At 43.4% G+C, this 21,491-nt stretch overlaps 2 protein-coding genes across 12 annotated transcripts in view; one reads left to right on the forward strand and one right to left on the reverse strand.

The window, feature by feature from the left end:
- The window catches only part of TAF7L (TATA-box binding protein associated factor 7 like), a 22,835-nt gene extending 9,503 nt beyond the window's left edge, over positions 1–13,332 (forward strand). For both annotated transcript variants that reach the window (XM_019629209.1, XM_019629210.1), the window contains exons 6-12: positions 493–534; positions 1,780–1,927; positions 2,338–2,451; positions 2,884–3,093; positions 3,291–3,403; positions 5,018–5,077; positions 12,410–13,332. In XM_019629209.1, coding sequence (XP_019484754.1) covers positions 493–534; positions 1,780–1,927; positions 2,338–2,451; positions 2,884–3,093; positions 3,291–3,403; positions 5,018–5,077; positions 12,410–12,454 — 732 coding nt within the window. In that variant the 3' untranslated portion in view covers positions 12,455–13,332. The remainder of the gene's footprint in view (positions 1–492; positions 535–1,779; positions 1,928–2,337; positions 2,452–2,883; positions 3,094–3,290; positions 3,404–5,017; positions 5,078–12,409) is intronic.
- A 3,830-nt stretch (positions 13,333–17,162) lies between these two features.
- DRP2 (dystrophin related protein 2) overlaps positions 17,163–21,491 on the reverse strand; it is a 41,733-nt gene continuing 37,404 nt past the window's right edge. For all 10 annotated transcript variants that reach the window (XM_019629222.1, XM_019629227.1, XM_019629225.1 and 7 more), the window contains one exon: positions 17,163–21,480. In XM_019629222.1, the coding sequence (XP_019484767.1) occupies positions 21,356–21,480 (125 nt within the window). In that variant the 3' untranslated portion in view covers positions 17,163–21,355. The remainder of the gene's footprint in view (positions 21,481–21,491) is intronic.

Raw genomic sequence — 21,491 nt, forward strand, 5'->3', positions numbered from 1 at the left:
TTGGGATGCCAGAGGGCCCTGGTTCGGATCCCACATATGAGGGCCAGTGAAACTGCCCTCCACAGCTAAGATGCTGAACAACAGCTCAACCTGGAGATGGATTGCCGTGAGTCGCCGGCGATGGCGTAGGCTGCAGTCCCTGTGGCAGTGGATTGCCATGGGTTACCGTGTGTGGCCAGCAGCCAGCGTGAGCGGCCAGCAGCCACAGTGAGCGGCCATCCAGAAGCCGGCGACTGATCTGCCTCAGCCGGGAAGAGCACAATGATGGTGCCAACTTGGGCCAGTGAAGCAACGTCCTCCACAGCTAGACTGAAGAACAAAACGACAGCAACTTGTCTGTTCCCCTTCCCCCAGTTCCCCAGTGCTGTTCCCATACCCCCAATTCCCCAATAAAAATCTTTTTAAAAAAGAATAGTTTTAGAACTCTTTAAGCTTTAGTGAAGTAGGAAAATCATGCTATAACCTTATTGTTTATTGTGTTTTATTTCATAGCGGGTTGATTTCAAACAAGTAGAAGAAGTGAGCTTTACTGAGGTAGGGTGATCATAATATGACTTTATTGTTTGCCCTTAGTGTGTTTTATTTCATAGCTCATTAATCACAAACAAAACAAAGAAATCATAAGGGTTATTTTCAAGCCTTCCTTCTCACCTCTAACCCCCAATTCCATACACATACACTGAATTTGATTCACTGAAAAATGAATTCATTGTTTAATGTCTGCTGATAACTCCTAGAGGAAAAAGATACAATTTGGCCAGTGATCCTGTGTATTCTAATCTGCTTTTTTCCTCTGATATTTATTTTAAAAGCCATTTCTTGGAAGCCATTTCTTAAAAGGGTTCATTTTTACCAGCAGTTGTTTGCAATTGTTTATTCTCCCTCAAAATTCTGTCTTCTATTTGTGGCATGATGAATCAGTTGCTGTGGAGATAATTGTCTAAAACTGGATTTAAGGGAGAAGATGTAGCTAAGACCCAGTTTTTATAGGAAAATCTCTAATAATAAAGATGTGGGGATGAGGGAGAAGGGGAAGGGATTAGACAGCATAAATTGATAACTGCAATATTGCCACAGGGATATGAGAGACAGTTCGAGGAATATAATTAATAATGTTGTAAATATTTTGTAGGGTGTCAGATGGTCACATGTCTTGTTAGGGAGACTGCTTCATGGACGGGGTAGAGGCTTGATCACTGCACTGTACACCTGAAGCTGATGTTGTATAATATTGTATGTCAGCTATAATTGAATATATATATATATATATATATATATATATATATATATATATATAGTCACGGGATGTGGAAAAAAAAAAGATGTGGGGAGGTGGAATCTGGGACGTCAGATCTTTAAACCGAATTACTTCTAAAAAACAAACAAGGAATTATAGTTCTTTGCCAATGTGAGCCAGGGCAAATAATGAATAATTGAAGCCTAAGGGTTGCACCTCAGAGAGAGGCCTTTAACACAGAGTTGCAGATTGAAAAGATGAAATGTCACAAGTAATTTGGGGAAAAAATAAGCTTACCGTACAAAAATCTAGATCCTAGTCAAAGATTCCTTCTTACGAGGGGTAAAAAGTATAACTATTGCACTGTGTTGTTCAGTTGAAACTAATTCTAAAAAATGTGTATTTCATAATAAAAAATAATTAAAAGAAAAAAACCAAAAAAAAAAAAGAAGATTCCTTCGTAACTAGCATTACTTAAAGTAGAAATTTGGCTGGATGGATATCTTAAAAAGGGCTAATTATTTGAATCCATTTGTATGTAGGAAAAAGACATTTCTGCAAACCACAGAGTGTTAAATGATTTTTCGGAGATTCTCCCTTCCCATACTCTGGTTCAGAACATTGACTCTCCTGATGTGAAAGAGGGAGTGACAAGACTCCTGAATTCAGATGCTGAAGCTCTCAGTGTCCGTATCCTTTTATACTAAATATAAAGTGTATATTTTATATTTATACTATAAGTGTATTATATTAAGTGTATATTTAGTAATATTTATACTAAATATAAATATTCTGTGTAGTGTGTCCCGTCCCATACGTACTTGCTGACAAGTACTTACTTCTGGCATTTGTGTGCCAATTTTGATGTGTAGAACTTAAGACTTTTGGAAATGTTACTTTCTAGCTAGGAACAGTAAAGTCATGTAATAGAAATGTATTTACTTGTGTAATCCAATATATGGCACATCTCCATACTAGGAATCCAGATACAAATGGCCTGAATTTGGACTAAATTAAATAGCACTTTCAACCAGAGAACCTCTTTCTTGTCAATGGTGCCTTCTCCTTTCTGCTTTTTCCTTGACTGCCCTTTCTTTCAGGATGGGAAGTCATTGCTGAAGGTGAAGCCAAGGACATAGAAAGTCAAGGTTTCATTCCAAGCTTTGAGATATCCCCAGGTGCAAGTGGCTATGAGCAGGGTCATAGCTCTGCAGGTACTTAATAAAGGCAAAGCAGGAGCTTTCAGAGAGGGATGGTGTTGACTGTGTGTAAGACCATTCTCCATGGACTCACAGGATAATCACAGAAAAAGGATGCCTTTGCCCCTCCTTCCTCTTATTGGTCCCTCAGTACTTTAGGGGTTTTAGATTAGGGTTCTAATATCCCATCAATCCCTGGTAATCTAAATTTTTATGGGCCCTTTGATTCTCTAACTATCTTGATCATTGAGTACTTGAATGAATGTTATTACAGTGTTTTGCATTTTGTGTCCTTGCTTTTTGAAGGGAATAATCTTCCTATGAGAAAAATTATTTATAAAATTCATTGGTTGCCTAGGAAACTTGAGGGGAAGGTATGTAATTGCAGCTGGAGTGGGAGTAAAAAATTTCAGTTAGTTTCACCTTCCTCTTGCTTAAATCCAAAAGGATATGGTATGTTTCGGGAGAGGCTCAATCAGTCTACCAGCAGCAGTGATGATGAGGAGGACAGTAGTGATGATGATGATGATGAAGTGGATGATTATGATTATGAGGATGAAGAGACACATTATTATGAAGATAATCTGCAAAGGGAGCTACAGGCCAAGTTAACTGAATTTGGCCAGTGTGAGTTGAAGGAAGGAGCCAGTTCAATAGGTAAGTTAGAATAAAAAACAAAGGGGTAGGGCAGAGTAGGTGGCAGTGCTAAAGATTGACTCTAAATACAATTAGATGAAAGACTAACTTTGAGAAGTTATTGCTTAGATGTGTAGTGGACTTTTCATTGATTTGAAACTCAATCTGCTAGTTTAGGCTATGTTTAGATACATAAAGTTTCTGTCTATCTCTATTAGTCATGGAAATTCAGAAGCAGATTCATTACTTTGAGAAAAAGCTCCAACAGATTTGGCACAAAGAACAAAGACAGAATGAGCTCATCAGGAATGTGGGAAACCTGACACTCAAGGTAAATTCTTGTTGGCTGGTATAAAGATATCTTGGTATCTTACTTTCAAAATTCCATCTTTGTGTTTCCACTCATGTCATCTCTGCAGCATTCTTCTTATTCATTTGTGAACCTAAACAACCTCTTAGAAGCCCCTAATAATAGGCCTATTTCCTTTTACCTGAGTAATTTTTATCATCTCATATAAGCAGCTTTGGGGAAGGGACCAGGAGACTTGAGATAATCATTGCCAATATTGAGCATGTCCTATGTGAAAGGCACATAAAGAGCTAAGCATTTTACAGGTATCATCTCATTTCATCCTCATATCCCTGTAATATAGGTATGGTCACTATTCCCATTTTATAGATAAGGCACTGAAATTCAGAGAGGTTAAGTAACTTACCAAGGACCACAGTAAATGGTAGGGCATAGATTGAATCCTGTTTTTTGTGCCAAAATGTATTCTTTGTAGTGAAAGAAAATTAACTTTATTTTTAAATTTTATGATGCATGCTTGAACAAGAGTAAATATCTTGCTTTTTTAAAAGATTTTTATTGGGGAATTGGGAGATGGGAACAGCGCTGGGGAATTGAGGGAAGGGGAACAGACAAGTTGCTGTCCTTTTGTTCTTCAGTCTAGTTATGGAGGACGTTGCTTCACTGGCCCAAGTTGGCACCATCATTGCACTCTTCCTGGGTGAGGCAGATCAGTCGCTGGCTTCTGGAAGGCCACTCAAGGCGGCTGCTGGCCACTCACGCTGGCTGCTGGCTACATACGGTAGCCCATGGCAACCCACTGCCACCGGGGCTGCAGCCTACGCCGTTGCTGGCGACTCACAGCAGCCCAGCTCCAGGTTGAGCTGTTGTTCAGCATCTTAGCTGTAGAGGGCAGTTTCACTGGCCCTCATATGTGGTATCCGAACCGGGCCCTCTGGCGTCCCAAGCCAGTTCTTAACCACCGCGCCACTCGGCCGGCCCCAATCTTGCTTTTTTTAAATACACATTTTATTAACACACATTTCAACAAAAGGAAAAATCTATGTTTACTTCATGTTTGCTTTCCCTTTATAGTGAGGGAAATTCTGAAGCATCTGGAGAATTCCTTGCCAGATTTCATTTTCTGTAGTGCTGTAATCATTGAAGGAGAGCAAGTTGACACGAAACTATACCTATATAAAGTGTCATCTTTTAGAATAACCAAGTGAGATAATAGATGTGGACACACTTTGAAAGATACAGATACATGGTGTTATTATAATTGTTGTTGCATGCAGTGCTAGTTAGGGATAGTAATATTCTGCCCTCGTTCAGGGAAATGAAGGAGTCAGCACAAAATTCCAAGCCAGCTTTTTAAATAGTTCAACCCAGTCAAAGGATTTGTGCTAAACTAGAAAAAGGCATCCCAACCATTTATTTTAGGACAAGGAAAAAAAATGCTGTGCAGGGATATAAAATCAAATCAATGGTCTTGTAGTTAGGGAGTGCTGTTTTCATACACTAAATCCTTTAAAAAGAGTGCTCTTTTGTTACATCTGACAGTTTTCTTGTCAAATTGTTTGCCAAACTCTTTGTCTCTCTTGGTTCTTTTTTATTGAGTCTCAGCATTCATCATTTATACAATTTGTTTTCCAGAATCATTTACATTCTATGCTGGAGCAGCTTAAGTTACAGAAAAAACAAACAAATGATCAGGTAAGAAGTGTGTTATTAAATCAACCAGAAAAAATTTGGTACAAAGAATACCCCACCGTACCCTCAATCTAATTTCTTGCTGTTCTTTACAGGAATGGTAGTGGTCAAGTATTCTAAATGAGTATAGCAAGTTGCAACAAGGGCTTTGTGAAAATTCACTCATTTAACAGATATTGAATGCCTATATGTGAAAAGCCCTGGATGTAAATACAGTGTTGAATAAGACAGATAAGACAGATGCAATACCTGTACTCATGGAGCTAACAGTCTAGCAGGGAAGATTGACAGTAAACAAATTATCATACAAATTTAAAGGTGCTAATCGTGAAGAAGTGCTGTAAAGGAGAAAAAGTCACTGGTATTACTTGAATAAAGAGAGTCCTGAATTAAATAGTGAGGGGTTGGGGCGGGGGGGAATGGGGGGTTCATGATCAGCCTTCCTGAGGAAGTTATATTTAGGCTGAGACCAGAAGTATAAGTCTAGGCAAAGGCACAGAGGGAATGAAGGGCTTCTTGGATGGAGCATATGCCAGGTCCCACATTGGGAAAAAACTTGACCTCTTTGAGGATGTCTGGAGTATTTAAAGCAAGGAAGGGAGTAACAACATAAGGTTGGAGAAGTAGGCAGAGGCTATACTGTATGGTTCTTTGCCGGCCATGGTAAGTAGGATGGGTTTTATTCTTAAGTACAATTGGAAGTCCTTGAAGAGTTTTAAGCAAGAGACTCACATTAACTTAAACTTTTTTAAAATTAATACTAATGCTATAGTTTTTAATCATATATAATTGACAAAATGACTATAATTTCCACAATCAATGTCTTCATCTAATGTTCAAACTTATTTCATTATAGTGGTTATGTCATATGTACGGAAAGCATTCATTCATTCTTTGGAATCCTGGACTGAGATGTTTATTTTCAAAATACTATCTGATAAGTCAATTTCTTTTAGGTTGCTATTTTTTAAATTAGTTTCAGGTGTACAAAGCAATGTATTAGTTAGACATTTAAACCCCTCATGAAGTGATAACCCATCCCCCCTACCTCTCTGACGTCTTATATAGCTGTTACAGTACCATCAACTATCTTCCCTATGTTGTACTCCACATCCCGTGACTATATATACCTATATATTTAGTTATAGCTGGCATTCAATATTATTCTACTTCAGCTTCAGGTATATAGCGTATTGGTCAAACATCTACGCAGTCTATGATATGGTCCCTCTGATGAGTCCAGTGCCCATCTGGCACCTTATATGACCTTTACAATATTGTTTATTATATTCCCCATACTGTATTAAGTATCAATTTGTATTTCTTAATGTCTTTACCTTTTTCACCCTGTCCCCAACCCCATTCCCATCTACCACCCTGATAGATCTAGTACCTATCAGGCACCATACCAAGTTATTACAGTATTATTGACTATATTCCTTATGCTGTACTTCACATCCCCATGACTACTGTATAACAACCAATTTGTACTTCTTAATCCCTTACCCTTTCACCCATCCTTAACCCCCCTCCTATCTTAAAGAAGTCCCTCTAACATTCCTTGTAATACTTGTTTGGTGGCGATGAACTCCTTCAGCTTTTTCTTGTCTGGGAAGCTCTTTATCTGTCCTTCAATTCTAAATGACAAGCTTGCTGGGTAGAGCAATCTTGGTTGGTTGTCGTTGCTTTTCATCACTTGGAATATTTCCTGCCACTCCTTTCTTGCCTGCAAAGTTTTTGTTGAGAAATCAGCTGAGAGTCATATGGTGGCTCCCTTGTAGGTAGCTAACTGCTTTTCTCTTGCTGCTTTTAAGATTCTCTCTTTGTCTTTAACCTTTGGCATCTTAATTATGATGTATCTTGGTGTGGGCCTCTTTAGCTTCCTCTTGTTTGGGACTCTGTGTGCTTCCTGGGCTTGAATGTCTATTTCCTTCACCAGGCTAGGGAAGTTTTCTGTCATTATTTCTTCAAATAAGTTTTCAATTCCTTGCTTTCTCTCTTCTCCTTCTGGTACCCCTACACTGTGAATGTTGGTATGCTTAATATTGTCCTGGAGGCCCCTTAAACTCTCCTCAAATTTTTGGATTCTTTTTTCTTCTTGCTGTTCTGGTTGGGTATTTTCTACTACCTTATCTTCTACATCACTGGTTGGATCCTCTGCTTCGTCTAACCTACTGTTGATTCCTTGTAATATATTCTTCATTTCCGTTATTGTATCCTTTATTTCTGACTCATTCTTTTTATGGTTTTCATTTCCATTTTTATGCTTCTATCTCTCTGTTGAAGTTCTCCTTGAGATCGCTGAGCATTCTTATAACCAGTGTTTGGAACTCTGCACCTGATAGATTGCTTATCTCCATTTTGCTTAGTTCTTTTTCTGGAGCTTTGTTCTGTTCTCTTATTTGGGACATGTCTCTGTCTCCCTATTTTGGCTGCCTTCCTGTGTTTGTTTCTATGTATTAGGTAGGGCTGCTATGTCTTTTCGTCTTAGTAGAGTGGCCTTATGTAGTAGGTGTGCTGTGGGGTTCAGTGGTGCAGTCTTTCTGGTCACCTGAGCCATGTGCTCCAGGCGTGTCCCTTGTGTGAGGTGTGTGTGCCCTCCTCTTGCAGTTGAGCCTTGGTTGGTAATTACACATCAGTATGAGGGACTTATCCTTGGGCTCACTGGTTGTGAGGACTGGCCATGACTACAGTGGAGTTTGGTGCAGGGGCTGACTCTATGTAGCAGGATCTGCCTCAGCAGGACTCTGGTGTCTGCCCAATCCACCCCTTGGGTGTGTCATTCTTGGAGGTGGCTGGGTGATGCTCCAGCTCATTTTGAAGCTGACCACTGGGGGCGCCAGCTCCAGGATCGCCTTGGAGGGGATCTGCTGTAGGTCAAGTTCAGCCACAGCCTGTGCCTCAGTTGGGGCCACCCAGCGGGAACCAGAAAGAAATCGGCAGATGGCTGCTGCCTGTGCTGTGATTGGAAGCACCCTGAGAGGCCAAGCCACGAACCAAGGCCATCTGCCACTAGTGCTTGCTTAGGGCTGCTCAACCAGAGGTACAGGACATGCTCAGGACAAATGCTGCTTTCCTGTGTTCCACGAACCTTTGAGAGACCCTAGGAAAGCCTGCAGCATGAGCCAAAGCAGGCAGTCTGCATGAAAAAGCCACTAAAAGCAGCCTGGGTGTGCCTGAGAGTTGGACGGGGCCAGGTCTCTAATCGCCAGGGTGGGGTGAATGAATGGTGGAGACTTAGATATGGCGGCCACCTGTATTTGCACTCTGAGAAGGGGGAGGGCTCAACAAATAAACAATGGCCTCCGCCAGTTCCCCCGTCCAGGAGAAAGCCACCTCTTCAGCCCCTGTCCCAAGCCAGACAACTCAATTCCCCACCATTTGTCCCTGCCACCTTTTTAGCTGCTGCCCCAGTGCTGGAGCTCAGAGCAAGTGATTCCGTTGGTGGGTAAGTGCACATGCAGTCACTTTAAGAGGAGTGCCTGTGAGTGCAGCCGCACTCAGCTCACCCAGTCACAATCTTCGCTGGTTTTCACAATAAAAAATTATGGGGACTTCTCTCCCTGGCACTGTGTGTGTGGTGTGTGTGTGTGTGTGTGTGTGTGTGCGCACACGCGTGTGTATATATATCAATAAAAATGTCTTATAACAGCTTTATTGAGTTATAATTCATGCACCATACAATTCACCCATTTATATTGTACAATTCAATGGCTTTTAGTATACTCACAGAATTGTGCAACCATTACCACAATCAATTTTAGAACATTTTCATTATCCCCGAAAGAAACCTGTATCCATTAGCATTCACTTTCTATTTCTTCTGAATCACGCTTACCCCCCACCCCTAGGCCACCACTAATCTACTTTCCACTAGTCTACTTTGCCTATTCTGGATAGTTCATATAAAAAGAAAAATATATAGTCTTTTTTTTTTTAGGGAGTATGTATTGCTTTATTGTTTTTATTTTTTCTTTTTATTTTTTTTTATTGAGGAACTGGGGGAGGGAACAGTGTGGGGAATTGGAGGAGGGGAACAGACAAGTTGCTGTCCTCTTGTTCTTCAGTCTAGTTGTGGAGGACATTGCTTCACTGGCCCACGTTGGTATTGTGATCATTGCGCTCTTCCCGGGTGAGGCAGATCAGTCGCGGGCCATTGGACGTTCGCTCATGGCAGCTCACCTGCCGGCCGCTCACGCTGGCTGCTGGCCACTCACGGTAGCATACGGCAGCCCACTGCAGCCCCACTACAGCTTATGCTATTGCCGGCAATTCAGGGCAGCACAGCTTCAGGTCGAGCTGTTGTTCACCATCTTAGCTGTAGAGGGCACAGCATCACTGGCCCATGTGGGATCAGAACCGGTGGTCCTGCTGTTCAGAACTTGTGCTCCCAAGCCAACTCTTTTTTTTCAAAGATTTTTTATTGGGGAATTGGGGGGATGGGAACAGTGCTGGGGAATGAGGGGAAGGGGAACAGACAAGTTGCTGTCGTTTTGTTCTTCAGTCTAGTTGTGGAGGACGTCGCTACACTGGCCCAAGTTGGCACCATCATTGCGCTCTTCCCGGGTGAGGCAGATCAGTTGCTGGCTTCTGGACGGCCGCTCATGCTGGCTGCTGGCTACACACGGTAGCCCATGGGAACCCACTGTCACAGGGGCTGCAGCCTATGCTGTCGCCAGCGACTCACGGCAGCCCAGCTCCAGGTTGAGCTGTTGTTCAGCATCTTAGCTGTGGAGGGCAGTGTCACTGGCCCTCATATGTGGGATCCGAACCGGGGCCCTCTGGCATCCCAAGCCAGTTCTTAACCATCGCGCCACTTGGCCGGCCCCCAAGCCAACTCTTAACCAATGAGCCACTCTGCCGGCCCCATGTATAGTCTTTTGTGTTTGACTTCTTTCACTTAGCATGTTTTCAAGGTTAACCCATGTTGTGGCATGTATCAGTACTTTATTTCATTTGATGGCTGAATAATATTTCATTGTAAGGATATACCACATTTTGTTTATACATTCATCCATTGATGGACATTTGGATTGTCTCCACATTTTGGCTATCATGAATAATGCTACTATGAACATTTATATATGAGAGAATGCATTTTAAAGGCAGACTTCATGGGAATTGGGTTAATTACCGGGTGTTGAAGGAGAAGGAAGTGTTAAGGATGTGTGCGAGATATCTAACTTGAACGACTGTATTATTTAAAGCCACAAGAGAGTGAGCAGAGTGAAAAGAGAAGAGAGAAGTATGTGATAAGTGAAGGTCAAGTAGCTGTACAGAAAATGTATGCTGACTCCAACTCTATACTGTTGAGGGTAACAATTTTAAAAGACTGGAGGTTGAATTATGAAGATGGGCTTAGCATGGTCTCTAAAGATAGAGATAATGCCGTCCCCATCCCCATCCCTATCCAACAAGGCCAGGGGAATTCTTATGTTCTGTATGTTCCCTTCCCCTCAGCCAATCACTTATCCAAGTACTGCTTATAAACAACCATGTGAATGGTTAATGCCAAGATTGCTTTAGCACCCACTAAAAATCCTTATTTTCATCAATGCAAGTAAATATTGGGGAGTTTTATTTTCAAAATAGAAAGATAGTTGTAATGTTTATTTACTTAGAGCCCTTTACATTAGCTCACTTATCCAATGTATATTTGTTGAGTGCTACTTTAAGCTACGTTCTGTAAGGAGCTACAAAATGCTTACAACAGTCTCTGCCTCCAGTTGGGGAGAAATCCTTGAAAGAGATAGGAATTTAAAGGAATGAGAGCTCACTTTTGTCCATGAGAATTAGGGAAGACTTCATGGAGAGATGGTGTTTGACTGGGGCCTCAAAATGTGGAGAGTGTTTTAATAAGGAGATAGGGAAAGGGCATTTCATGTATAAAGCAGCATGTACAATGGCTCAGAGATGGTGATTTCAGGCTAAAGAGTTTAGATTTTTGATGTAGGTCATAATGAACCATCAAAGATTTTTTTGTTTGTTTTTTTGTTTGTTTGTTTTTTACCTGGGGAGTAACTCAGGAAGATTTCTCTGTCAGCAGTATATAGGAGAAATTAGAGTGGGGAAAGACTAGAGGAAAAATGTCAGTGATAGAAGGAATCAGAACTCAGCAATTGATTGGATTTACAGCACAAAAAGGGGAACAAAGAGTCCAAAGTCTGGGTAACTAGAAAATGGTGTGCCACTAACAGAAATGAAGGTAACAGGTAAGGGGATATTGGGGTGAAGGATGGAGAAGGTGATGAGTTGAGTCGGAAGCATGTTGACCTGGAAGCACTTGAAAATGGGAGATTGGAGAGTGACCCATGCATAGAAATGGTTACTGAAGCTGTGTGGATAGACGAGTTAGCCAGGTTGACTGTTCAACAAGACGTCTGAACCTAGGGGAAAAGCTCCCTTTAGAGGGTGTTGGGAGGAGAAACAGCCCACAAAAGAGAAAGAACTGGAGCAGTCAGTGGTTGTAATCATGGTCAGCATCTGAGTGAAAAGAGTCTCTAAATTACTGCAGGTGGCAATTACAGCAGTTCTGGTAGGTGGTGTGCAGCATAGGATCGTTTTGTAATGCTCCATTCTTTTCATTTCACAGAATGAAAATCCACACTAGTATGGAGTGACCTAAATTGAATAATACTAAAAAAAACATCTTTGTCCTGAATACACTTGAGTGTTATTGATCACTTTGCCATTTCAAGTAAAAAAAAAAAGAAATTAAACCCTACACCACAAAGGGTTCAGGGCTTCTGACACCAGGATAAGTAGAAAACACCATCGGGCTCCTGATTGGTCAGGACTCTGAACCGGTTTCTAAGTGTCTCATAATGTGGCAAGAAGCAGCAGCTAAGACCTGGTATAAGACCAAGTGTGTTCAATGAGACAAGAAGCTTTCCCAACTGCCTTATCTCTGACTCTTAGAATATAGCTACAGTGATTCCCATCTCTGTTGCCCCTACACTGAGCTGTGACCTCTGTACACTCTTTCCAGAAGTACAAATTCTTAACAGCAAGCCTATTTAATTTTTTCACCATATTCAATTTTAAAGCTTCCTTTTATAAGTTTGGCATAATAAAGGGCAATATCATGCCCACAGCATTGTGTATGCATTCGTGACTGTGGCACTGTTCTTTGGAATATCACAAGACTAAGATTACCTTATATATGCCAAATTACAGTAGTTCTTCTTGGTTCATATAAGCAAATTCTTTTTTTTAATGAAAGTTTATTGGGGTGACAGTTGTTAGTAAAGTTACATATAAGTAAATTCCAGATAAAATAGTGGAACTTAGGATTACAGATGAATGTTTCATGTTTTACTGCTTCTCTCCCTACAGCTCTCTTACCTACAGGAAAAACTGAAGTACTTTCTGGAGAAGTAAGGAGAGCCTTCAGCCTGGCACGAACCTTGGATGCCCCATGCAGACTGAAGACTGCGTGAAATTTCGTTTCTGTTTATTTCATTGCCTTATTTTGAATCTTTTTTTTTTAGAGGGCAGTGCCACTGGCCCTCCTATGTGGGATCCGAACCGGGATCCTCTGGCGTCCCAAGCCAGCTCCCAACCAACGCGCCACTCGGCCAGCCCTTGAGTAATTTTTATTATTTGTTTCTCTGAGCCATTTTTACTAATTATATTTGAAGTTTGTAGTCATGTAGAAAAGGACAGAATATAAAAAAATAGTAGACCGAAAGACCCAACTCAACTATGAGACTTTGCTTCTCTTTATGAATTTGAGAATTACTTACATTGCTATGTTCTGTGGTGCCTTCAGATGATTCAGCCATGCTTGCCAAAGACACAGTCTAGACTAAAGGCCATACAGCTGGTTTGCATATGTTTTAGCTTTTCCTTCGGTTTGTTTTAAATATTTCCTAAATCACTGAACAAATCAAGTAGTTTTTAGCAAGGGCTGGGCCTGGGCACAGTGAATTTAAGTGCCTACCTCTTGGCAGCTATTATAGTAGGCTGTGTCCTGTCTCTGTTCATGTAATAGGGGCTGCTTTCCTGCTCAGGGATGATTTCTTACTACTATTTTTATTCTGCTGTTGTGTTTTTAGGACTGTGGCTGGTTATTATTTGCCAGTGAATGAAATAGTTAGAGCAGAGATTAAATTCTGAGCTGTTTTACTTATTCTGAGCCTCTTCATCCTAACCCCCATCGGAAAAGGTTAGGAAAAACCAGATGCTTGTGAAGACTCCTTTAAAACCTCTACGTGGTTTTGTTTTCTTAGCTGTAGTGTTAAGGTTTCCACTCTGTATTCTTCAAGCAATAAATAAATTCCTCATTTTAAATGGATTGCTGTCACTTTATTAAACCACTCACATAATGAGTGCACTCATATCCAAATGGAGAGACAAGCAGTAAACTCTATGATTAGGAAATGCCACATGATGCTATCAGTACTGAGGCTCCTTCTAAAGAGCTCTTAGGATAGCTTCTAATGATCTAAGCAAACCATCTCGGGCCGGCCGAGTGGCTTAGTTGATTAAGAGCTCGCTCAAGAGTTTGAGCTCTGAGCAACAGCGGTTCGAGTCCAGCCCGAGCTGAGCAGCCGCTGAGCTGCCAACAGGTAGCAGGATGGCTCAGCTTAAAAAAAAAAGTGGTTAAGCAAACCATCTCTTATTAACCGTATAGCATTGGGATTTCAAGAGAGGGTAGAGGGAAGTGGTAAAAATGGCAGCTCCAACATTTTTATTGAATTAGGTTGTAGTGGAACAAACACAAGGTTGGAATCCCAGCTCTGCCACTCACCTTGGGCAAGTCCCTACATGTCTTAGAGCCACTATCCACTCATCTGGAAATCAAGGGTGATAATGCTAATTAGCAAAAGGCATCTGAGGATTTTCTGGAAGTAGCTCAGCTAGATCCAGGTCTGGTCCCAATTGATGAAGCCGGTACTGCTCTAGGAAATGTACTCCCAAGTTTTCTCTGCCAGTTTTAGTGCTTGGATTCCAAGTTGAAGTTAATAAGCCAAGGGCAGAGAAGAGGAGGTCACTATGTATGGGCAGGTCTATGGAGGAGGGATGAAAACAGAAGGGCTAGTTAGCTGAGGGCTAGTACAGGGAAGAAGTGGGACTAAGGGAGACAGACATGTTAAGGGCAAACAAAATGAAGCCAAGATTAGGAGAGAAGTTAGAAAACAGCTTGAAAATCAAGATGATATAAAAAGCAATTTCTCTTCACTCCCATAAACCCAGAATTTAAAAGATGAGAAGAGAATGGGGGAAAAGAATTGAGTGTCAGAGCCAGAAAGTGGGGGAAGAGGCGGCGTTTGAAAAGCAGATAAGCATTAGACAGTTCATGATGTGGTCTCCCTAATAAGACAAGTGCCCATCTGACCCCCTACACAATCTTTACAACATTATTGATTATATTCCCCATACTGTATTTCATATCCCCATGATTATATTGTGACTACTAATTTGTACTTTCTAATCCCTTTACCTTCTGCCCCATCCCCATCTCCCTCCCACCTAGCAACCCTCAGTTTTTTTCCCCCCTGTATCTTTGAATCTGTTTCTGTGTACTGCGCTGTACACCTGAAGCTGAAGCTGAATAATATGGAATGTCAACTATAATATATATTTATATATAGTCACAGGATGTGGAGTACAGCATAGGGAATAGTCAATGGAATTGTAACAGTTATATATGATATCAGAGGGGTACTAGATTGGGGGAGGGGGGTTATCACTTTGTGAGGGGTGTAAATGTCTATTACATGGTTTTGTACACCTGAAACTAATAAAAAAAGAAAGAAAAACAGGTAGCCCTTTTCAGATGAAAGAAGGCAGAGGACTGGAATAGAAACAGATAAAAAAAGTACCCTGGGGACATGACTGGAGAGACTGAGGCCAGTGAAGGTGGTGTTTATGCAACGGGTGGCATCCAGGGGTGACAGAGGTAGAGGAACCCTGTCCAGCCTCTGCCTGCACTGCAGCCCAAGAGCAGCCAGAGCTCTGCTGAGAGGCAGGGAGAAGACAACAAGAAGGGGCAAGGTCAAAGTCATGTGTCTGCAGGACCCTTTCATTCCCTCTGCTACCATGTCTCATTGTATCCTGGGGTAACTGCTTCACTACTGCCTTCCAGTCCCCCAAGGCTTATTGCTGCCCTGACTCTCCACCCACCCCAATACACACACACATATGATACCCCATAAAATTTTCTTTATCTATAGCCCAGTGATTCTGACTTTTGCAAGTTAACAGACCTGCACTGTCCAATATGGTATCCACTAGCCACATGTGGCTTCTGAGTACTTCACATACAGCTAGTCCGAATTGAGATGTGTGCTATGTATAAAATATACACCAGGTTTCTGTAGGGGGGCTGCTCTGCGTCGGCACCCTGATGACCTTGCACTATCCACATAGGCCACGTAGGCAAAGCTCAACTGCAGGCTGCCCTGGGCTTTGGCGGAACACCCTGTAACACTCCCAGAACACAGGAAGATAGGCAATCTCATGAGCTGCTACAAGATTATTCTCACTTACCTCCCTATCTTGAGGGAGGCTACCATGAGGCAGTTTCTCATCCCCCTCTCTCATTCTGGTGAGGCATGGGACTTCCTGCCTACCTCCCAGTCCCAAAGGTACATCTGCAAGCCATAAAGCTGCTTAACTGCAGCAACAGGCTGCCCCACCATCCATGATGCATGTCATCGGGCCCCTTTTGTTTCAGTGTTGTCCTGTGGGACATGGGATGCAGAGAGTTGATACCATTGCTGTTCATGCTTTTGCTGTCGATATAAGTAATAAATACATTTTCTGGATCTATGTGGGTTTCTTGCTTCGTTACCAGCAGAATCTGTGAGGCTATTTGACAATTTATAAGACTATTTAAAAACAAAGGAGGCCGGCTGAGTGACTCAGTTGGTTAAGAGCTTGCTCAAGAGTGCGAGCTCTGAGCAACAGGGCTGCCAGTTCAATTCCCACATGGGCCAGTGATGCTGCACCCAAACTGAGCTGCCACTGAGCTGCCAACAGGTGGCAGGATGGCTCAGTTGGTGAGAGCTCCTGCTCCTAACAACAAGGTTGCCTGTTTGAGATGGTGGGCTATGCCTGCCCGCAACTAAAGACTGAACTCAGGACCTTGAGCTGAGCTGCTGCTGGGATGGCTCAGGGGATAGAGCGTGTGCTCTTAACAACAAGGCTGCCGGTTCAACTCCCACATGGGATGGTGGCTACGCCCAATGATGGCTATGCCATCATTGATGATGGCAACAAATTGAACATAGCACCTTGAGCTGAGCGGTGCGACTGGACTTGGAGCTGAGCTTGCTGCGCCTTCTACAACTAAGATTGAAGGACAACAACTTGGCTGTTTCTCTTCCTCAATTCCCCAACACTGTTCCCCTCCCCCAATTCTCCAATAAAAAACCAAAACAAAACAACAAAAAAACCCACAAAAGAATATAAAATACTTCATTAATAATTGTTGTACACTGATTATATGTTGAAATGATAATACTTTGGATATAGTGGGTTAAATAAACTGTATTATTAAAATCCATTTCACCTGTTATTTTTTTAAATATGGCTACTAGAAAATTTGAAATTGCATATGTGGCTCACATTATATTTCTATTGGACACTGTTGTTATAGATTGATGATGGTGAGAAAAGAACATTTTGTGGTAGGCAAGAAGGACAGTTTTATTTTGCCAGAAAATGGCATTTGTAAAAACTATCACCACCCATTCACAGGGACATTTTATATATAAATGCAAATATATGTTTATTTATTTATATCCTTACTCTAACTCTAAGGGCTAGACATATAAATTGAATAAATGTAACTTTATGGAAACTCATTGCGCTCCTTTTTTGCATGCTGCTCCAGGTTGGTACAAAATTCCTCAGACTGATGAGGATGGTACTGAAGAACCATTGCCATAAAGAGCTCATCCTGTGAGGGGATAACGAGCTAATTTATATGAAGCCTTAAGAGTCAACCACTCTAGGTAACTGTGGTGGATGCAGATAGTGAGGTGTCTTTTTGGTCCAATAGGTGTTGGACCAGGGAAGGAGGTGTAATATCAGAGTCAAAGAGTATAACCAGAGGAACCAAAGTGAACAAATACAAATTTATTCTTTTCAAAGCAGAATTCAAGGGAAAGAGGACAAGCACCACAGTGAGTGGCAATGAAAGTTAACCAATTTGTTTCCAGCCCTGCCCCTTACTCCCAGACTTCTAGACTTTATGCACCACCCTTACCACCTCCCCCAAATCCCTTCCCCAACTCCCATCCTCCGTGACCAGTTCTTGTAGCCAGCAAGCAGCAAAGCGGGCTTCAGTCTGGCCTCAATACTGCCCTGGGGACAGCAAGGACATTCAGCACGTCACTCCCACCACCCCCAAATGCAGGAGGTGTGGGAGGAGATGGAGGCTGGGAGCTGAGCCCTGGCCTTGAGCCTCCCCTTCTCCCACAGCATTGTTGTTAAAAGAGTAAGAAGGAGCTGAAGTATTCCTTTGTTCCCAGGGCTGAATTTGGGCAGGGAGGCCCAGAGATAAAGGTGCCCCACTGAGCAGCTAATTCTCCATAGCCCTAGAGCAAAGTCCCCAGTTTCCCTCCTGGACTGTTCCTCTTAAGGCAGCTACTTTCTTGATTATCTGTCACCTATAGCAAAGGAACTTTGATGAGCTTCTTGGCCGGAAATGTTCTCAGAAGCCATAAGTCTACCAGAGAGAATGTGTGTTGAAGGAACACTGTAGCCTGAAGCTGGATATGGAGCCCAGATCCTAAACACACACCTCAGGCAGTCCAGGCAGTCCTTAAATGAACCTGGAGGCAAAACATCTCCCAAGACTGGCCTCTGTCTGCCTCCAAGGTTTCTCATGACTGCAGGTCTGCCAGCCCAGCTCTTGGAGCATGAGAACTGAAACAGGTTTCTGCGCAAGAAAATATTTCCAAACTTGGAGCCTTGAAGGAAATGGGCACTTGAGAGCCTGGATTTCAGACTTTGCATTCCGGAGGGAAGGGCACTTGTCCTCCTGGGTAGGGCCCTCCTTAGGGAACGATACAGCCAACAGCCCGATGTCCGCCAGCCACTCAGCCTCCCCTAACAATTTCCCAGTCAACATGCTCTCGCTTTCAGCAAAGGCACCCTCGTAATGACTTTTTGGCCTCTACCAGATTCTGCGGAGAATAAATCGCCTAGCAATATTAACTGGTCCCTATACAATTTGACAACAACCCCAGCAAACACTCACCTTCTTTATCACAGATGCTAATCCCGCAAGTCTGAGGTTTTCCTCAGGCTGCCTACCCAGCAACTCCCCTCACCATACTTCCAGTCCAGGGCCATACACTGTGCAGCATCACACACAATGCCACTAGGTGACACGACACATAACAGATCCCGAACAACATACAACACATCTCTGTCAATCCCACCCTGATGTGTATTCACAGTGCCCAAGGATCCATTTACCTGACTGCGCCAAACTGCCCGCATATACTGCAGTGACTGTCACTGGACCCTTGAGTGATATACAGGCATACCTCGGAGATATTTCGGGTTTGGTTCCAGAGCACCACAATAAAGGGAGCTGTAATCATTTTGCAGGTGGAGAGTCCTGCCTTCAACTTGTAAAAAATGCAACATCTATGAAGTGCAATAAAGCGAAGTACAATAAAACGAGGTATGCTTGAACTCACCTCGGGCATTAAGGTAAATACAGGACCACAAAGTGTTGGTGACCCCATTAATGAGAATTCAACTCTTGACTTGCTGCTTCGGTCCACCTACAGCACAAATCCTACATAATGAGATCTGCATCTCTCCTACCATGCCTGGCCCACTGCAGTTGCCATAGGCCCTCAGCAGCCCAAGATCTCTTGAGTGGAGTGGGGGTTATGGAAAGGATTTTCCAGGGCTTTCCTGGTAAAAGATTGTTTCAGCACATCTACCCTCCTAAGGCTTAGGCAGGCATGCCTCAAAGACCCTGAGCTCCCTGTTCTATAGCAAATTTCTTCTATCCCATTCCTGCACACAATCTAGGCCCCTACGGATATAGCTTCTCCCCCCTCACAGGAAGATGCTCAGGCTGTGTTTGATGCCCTACTACCGGCTCATCATACATCCAGACACCCAAGTCTTCCTGCCAGAGACCTCGTGAGCACTAAGGTACACGGTGTGAGGAGGTCTGACATGCTGGGCCTGTGGCTTAGTGCCCCCTGCTGGTTCTAGAAGAAGGCAATGCAGGCTTTTGGACCCAAGCTGCTGCCCTCCCTCCCCTGCAGCAGATACATCTAGTTTCCCAGCAGTTCTACCCACTGGCCCACTGCTTCACTGCAACACAGCACCCCGACCACCTCACACCCTCCTGACCTCAGTGGCGACCGCAGCTCTCTTCATGGCCGAGCCAGACTTAAAAACTGGAATGGGTTAGAAGACATACTCTGTGTCTTCGCCTGACAAAGGCTAATAATAAAAGCCTATTTCTTCCTTCTTTTCTGTATGGGGTGAGTCAAGCCTTGATTTGTTCTATTTTGGTACCTGAACCATTGTTTAGGGAACCCAGGAAAATTCCTCCAAGGCCCAGGTCTCAAGGGAACAAGATTTGGAGTGAGTGAAGAGAAGAGACTGACTCTTCCTGTTAGATTTCTCTGTGGCCACTGGCTTCTGTTGCTTTGGTTTTGAAGACAGCTCACCCCAAACATGAATGGAGAGACATCCTAGGGGAAGTAGCCAGGACGCATCTATCTGTTCAACCAGAGGTTTGGGCTAACAAAGAGCAAGGCAGAACATTAATACTTCAAGAGCTATTAGAATTTAATGTGTGAGTGAGGCCAGGGGAGTACTGATGGACAGTAGATATGTAGGATAGATATGTATTGGGTCGTAGGGAAAGTCATGACATATTTTTCTATGTTTTTCAATGCAAAAATGCGTTATGACTTTCCCGGTGACCCAATATGTATATAAACTTAGGCAAATGAAGTCAGTTGTAGGGTTCTAGGTTATAGAGTTTTTTTATAGAAAGCTGCCTAAGTGGGCTCTGACTCTGTTCAAAGTTCCCAAGCCCACTGCCTCCTCCCCTTGCTATCTAGTCTGAACATTATTTGGAGAAAGGTATATGTTGCCTAGGAAGAGTTAGTGCAGTTTGAGGGTTGGTTTCACCTTCTAAAGTTAGAGAGAACAGTTTCATGCAAAGGAAGACCCTGCTGTTGCCTGGGTGGAAAGTGGTCAGTGGCTCCTAGAAAGGGTCCACTATTCAGGGAGGCCCATTGCATCTGCCTTATGATCAGCTGGGGAAAGTCAGTCACCTCCTCCCATTCAGTCTAAAAGAAACAAAGGTCACATCTTGCTTCTAAAAAAAGCAAGGGTATTGGGCAGTCACACTCCTCCATGTTAATGGGTGGCTTTCCCTCCTCATCCAAGGAAAGACCCTCTTGCTAAACAAGCAGCTGGCGCTCCCCCAGCTGGTGAGCACAGACTCAGAAGATCCAAGGGGGGCTTCAGCTGATCTCTCAGGATGCTGAGGCCCTCAGGAAAGAGGAGGATCAGGGAGAAAAAAATCTAAGCTCATAAGTATTTCTTTGATGTTTCCAACTATAAAGTGGAAGTAGGAGTCAGAATGAACTGCTCCCCCCTGGAGGAAGGTCGGCCAGGGACTGGGGCAGAGGAACTGTAGATATTCGAGGAGGAAATAACATCTAGGTAGGATCAGGATGGCTAGAGATAGGCCCTCGAGCTGAAGTAACACGACACATGCTGCCCAGAGTTTTTCAGGGGCACTTTGGTGGAGAAGTGGTGTCGTGGGGATACCCTTTTGTCTCCCTGAGTTGGGCCAGAGAGTAGGGCTAACTCCTGTGGATTCATAATGCTGGAACCCTGGGGACATTAGGTTTCCCAAGCTCTATGATTCCATGGAGAAGGAAAGGCGCCAGCGGGCACTGCTTAGCTCTGCAAGGCAGCTTCTCTGCTCCTCATCTGAACGGCCTCCAAGTGCTGTTTGCCTGGGCTGCAGGAGAAGTGAACTTAAGGGACTGGTCTCAAACTTGAGGATTAAAGGGCACATTTCTGGGGTCAGAGGAATCACGCCTCTCCCTCCGCTGGCCAGCTAAAGGGCAAACCCACAGCATTTGTGTCTTCCCTGGCCCCCACACACCCACCTCACATACCACCAGATCCCTGCTGCTGCCCAGAGCCCAAATAACTCTGGCTGAGCGTTGCGGGGCCAGTGGGGACTGGAAAGGTTGGGTGAAGGCTGAGGGAAGGCTTTGACCAGAACTGGGAGAGGATTGTGGATGACAGGATGGGGATCTGGCTCCATCACGAGGCCAGCAGGGTGCTGGCAGTCACATCAGAGCTCCGCACACTGGGGAAGGCGTGGCGGAGCTTCTCCATGATGTCCTCCAAGCACAGGCTGACGTCTTGGCTCTTTGACCCCACATCATCTGCGTTGAAA

Source organism: Hipposideros armiger, unplaced genomic scaffold (genome assembly GCF_001890085.2).
Source record: "Hipposideros armiger isolate ML-2016 unplaced genomic scaffold, ASM189008v1 scaffold_831, whole genome shotgun sequence".
In the NCBI taxonomy this organism is placed as follows: Eukaryota; Metazoa; Chordata; class Mammalia; order Chiroptera; family Hipposideridae; genus Hipposideros; species Hipposideros armiger.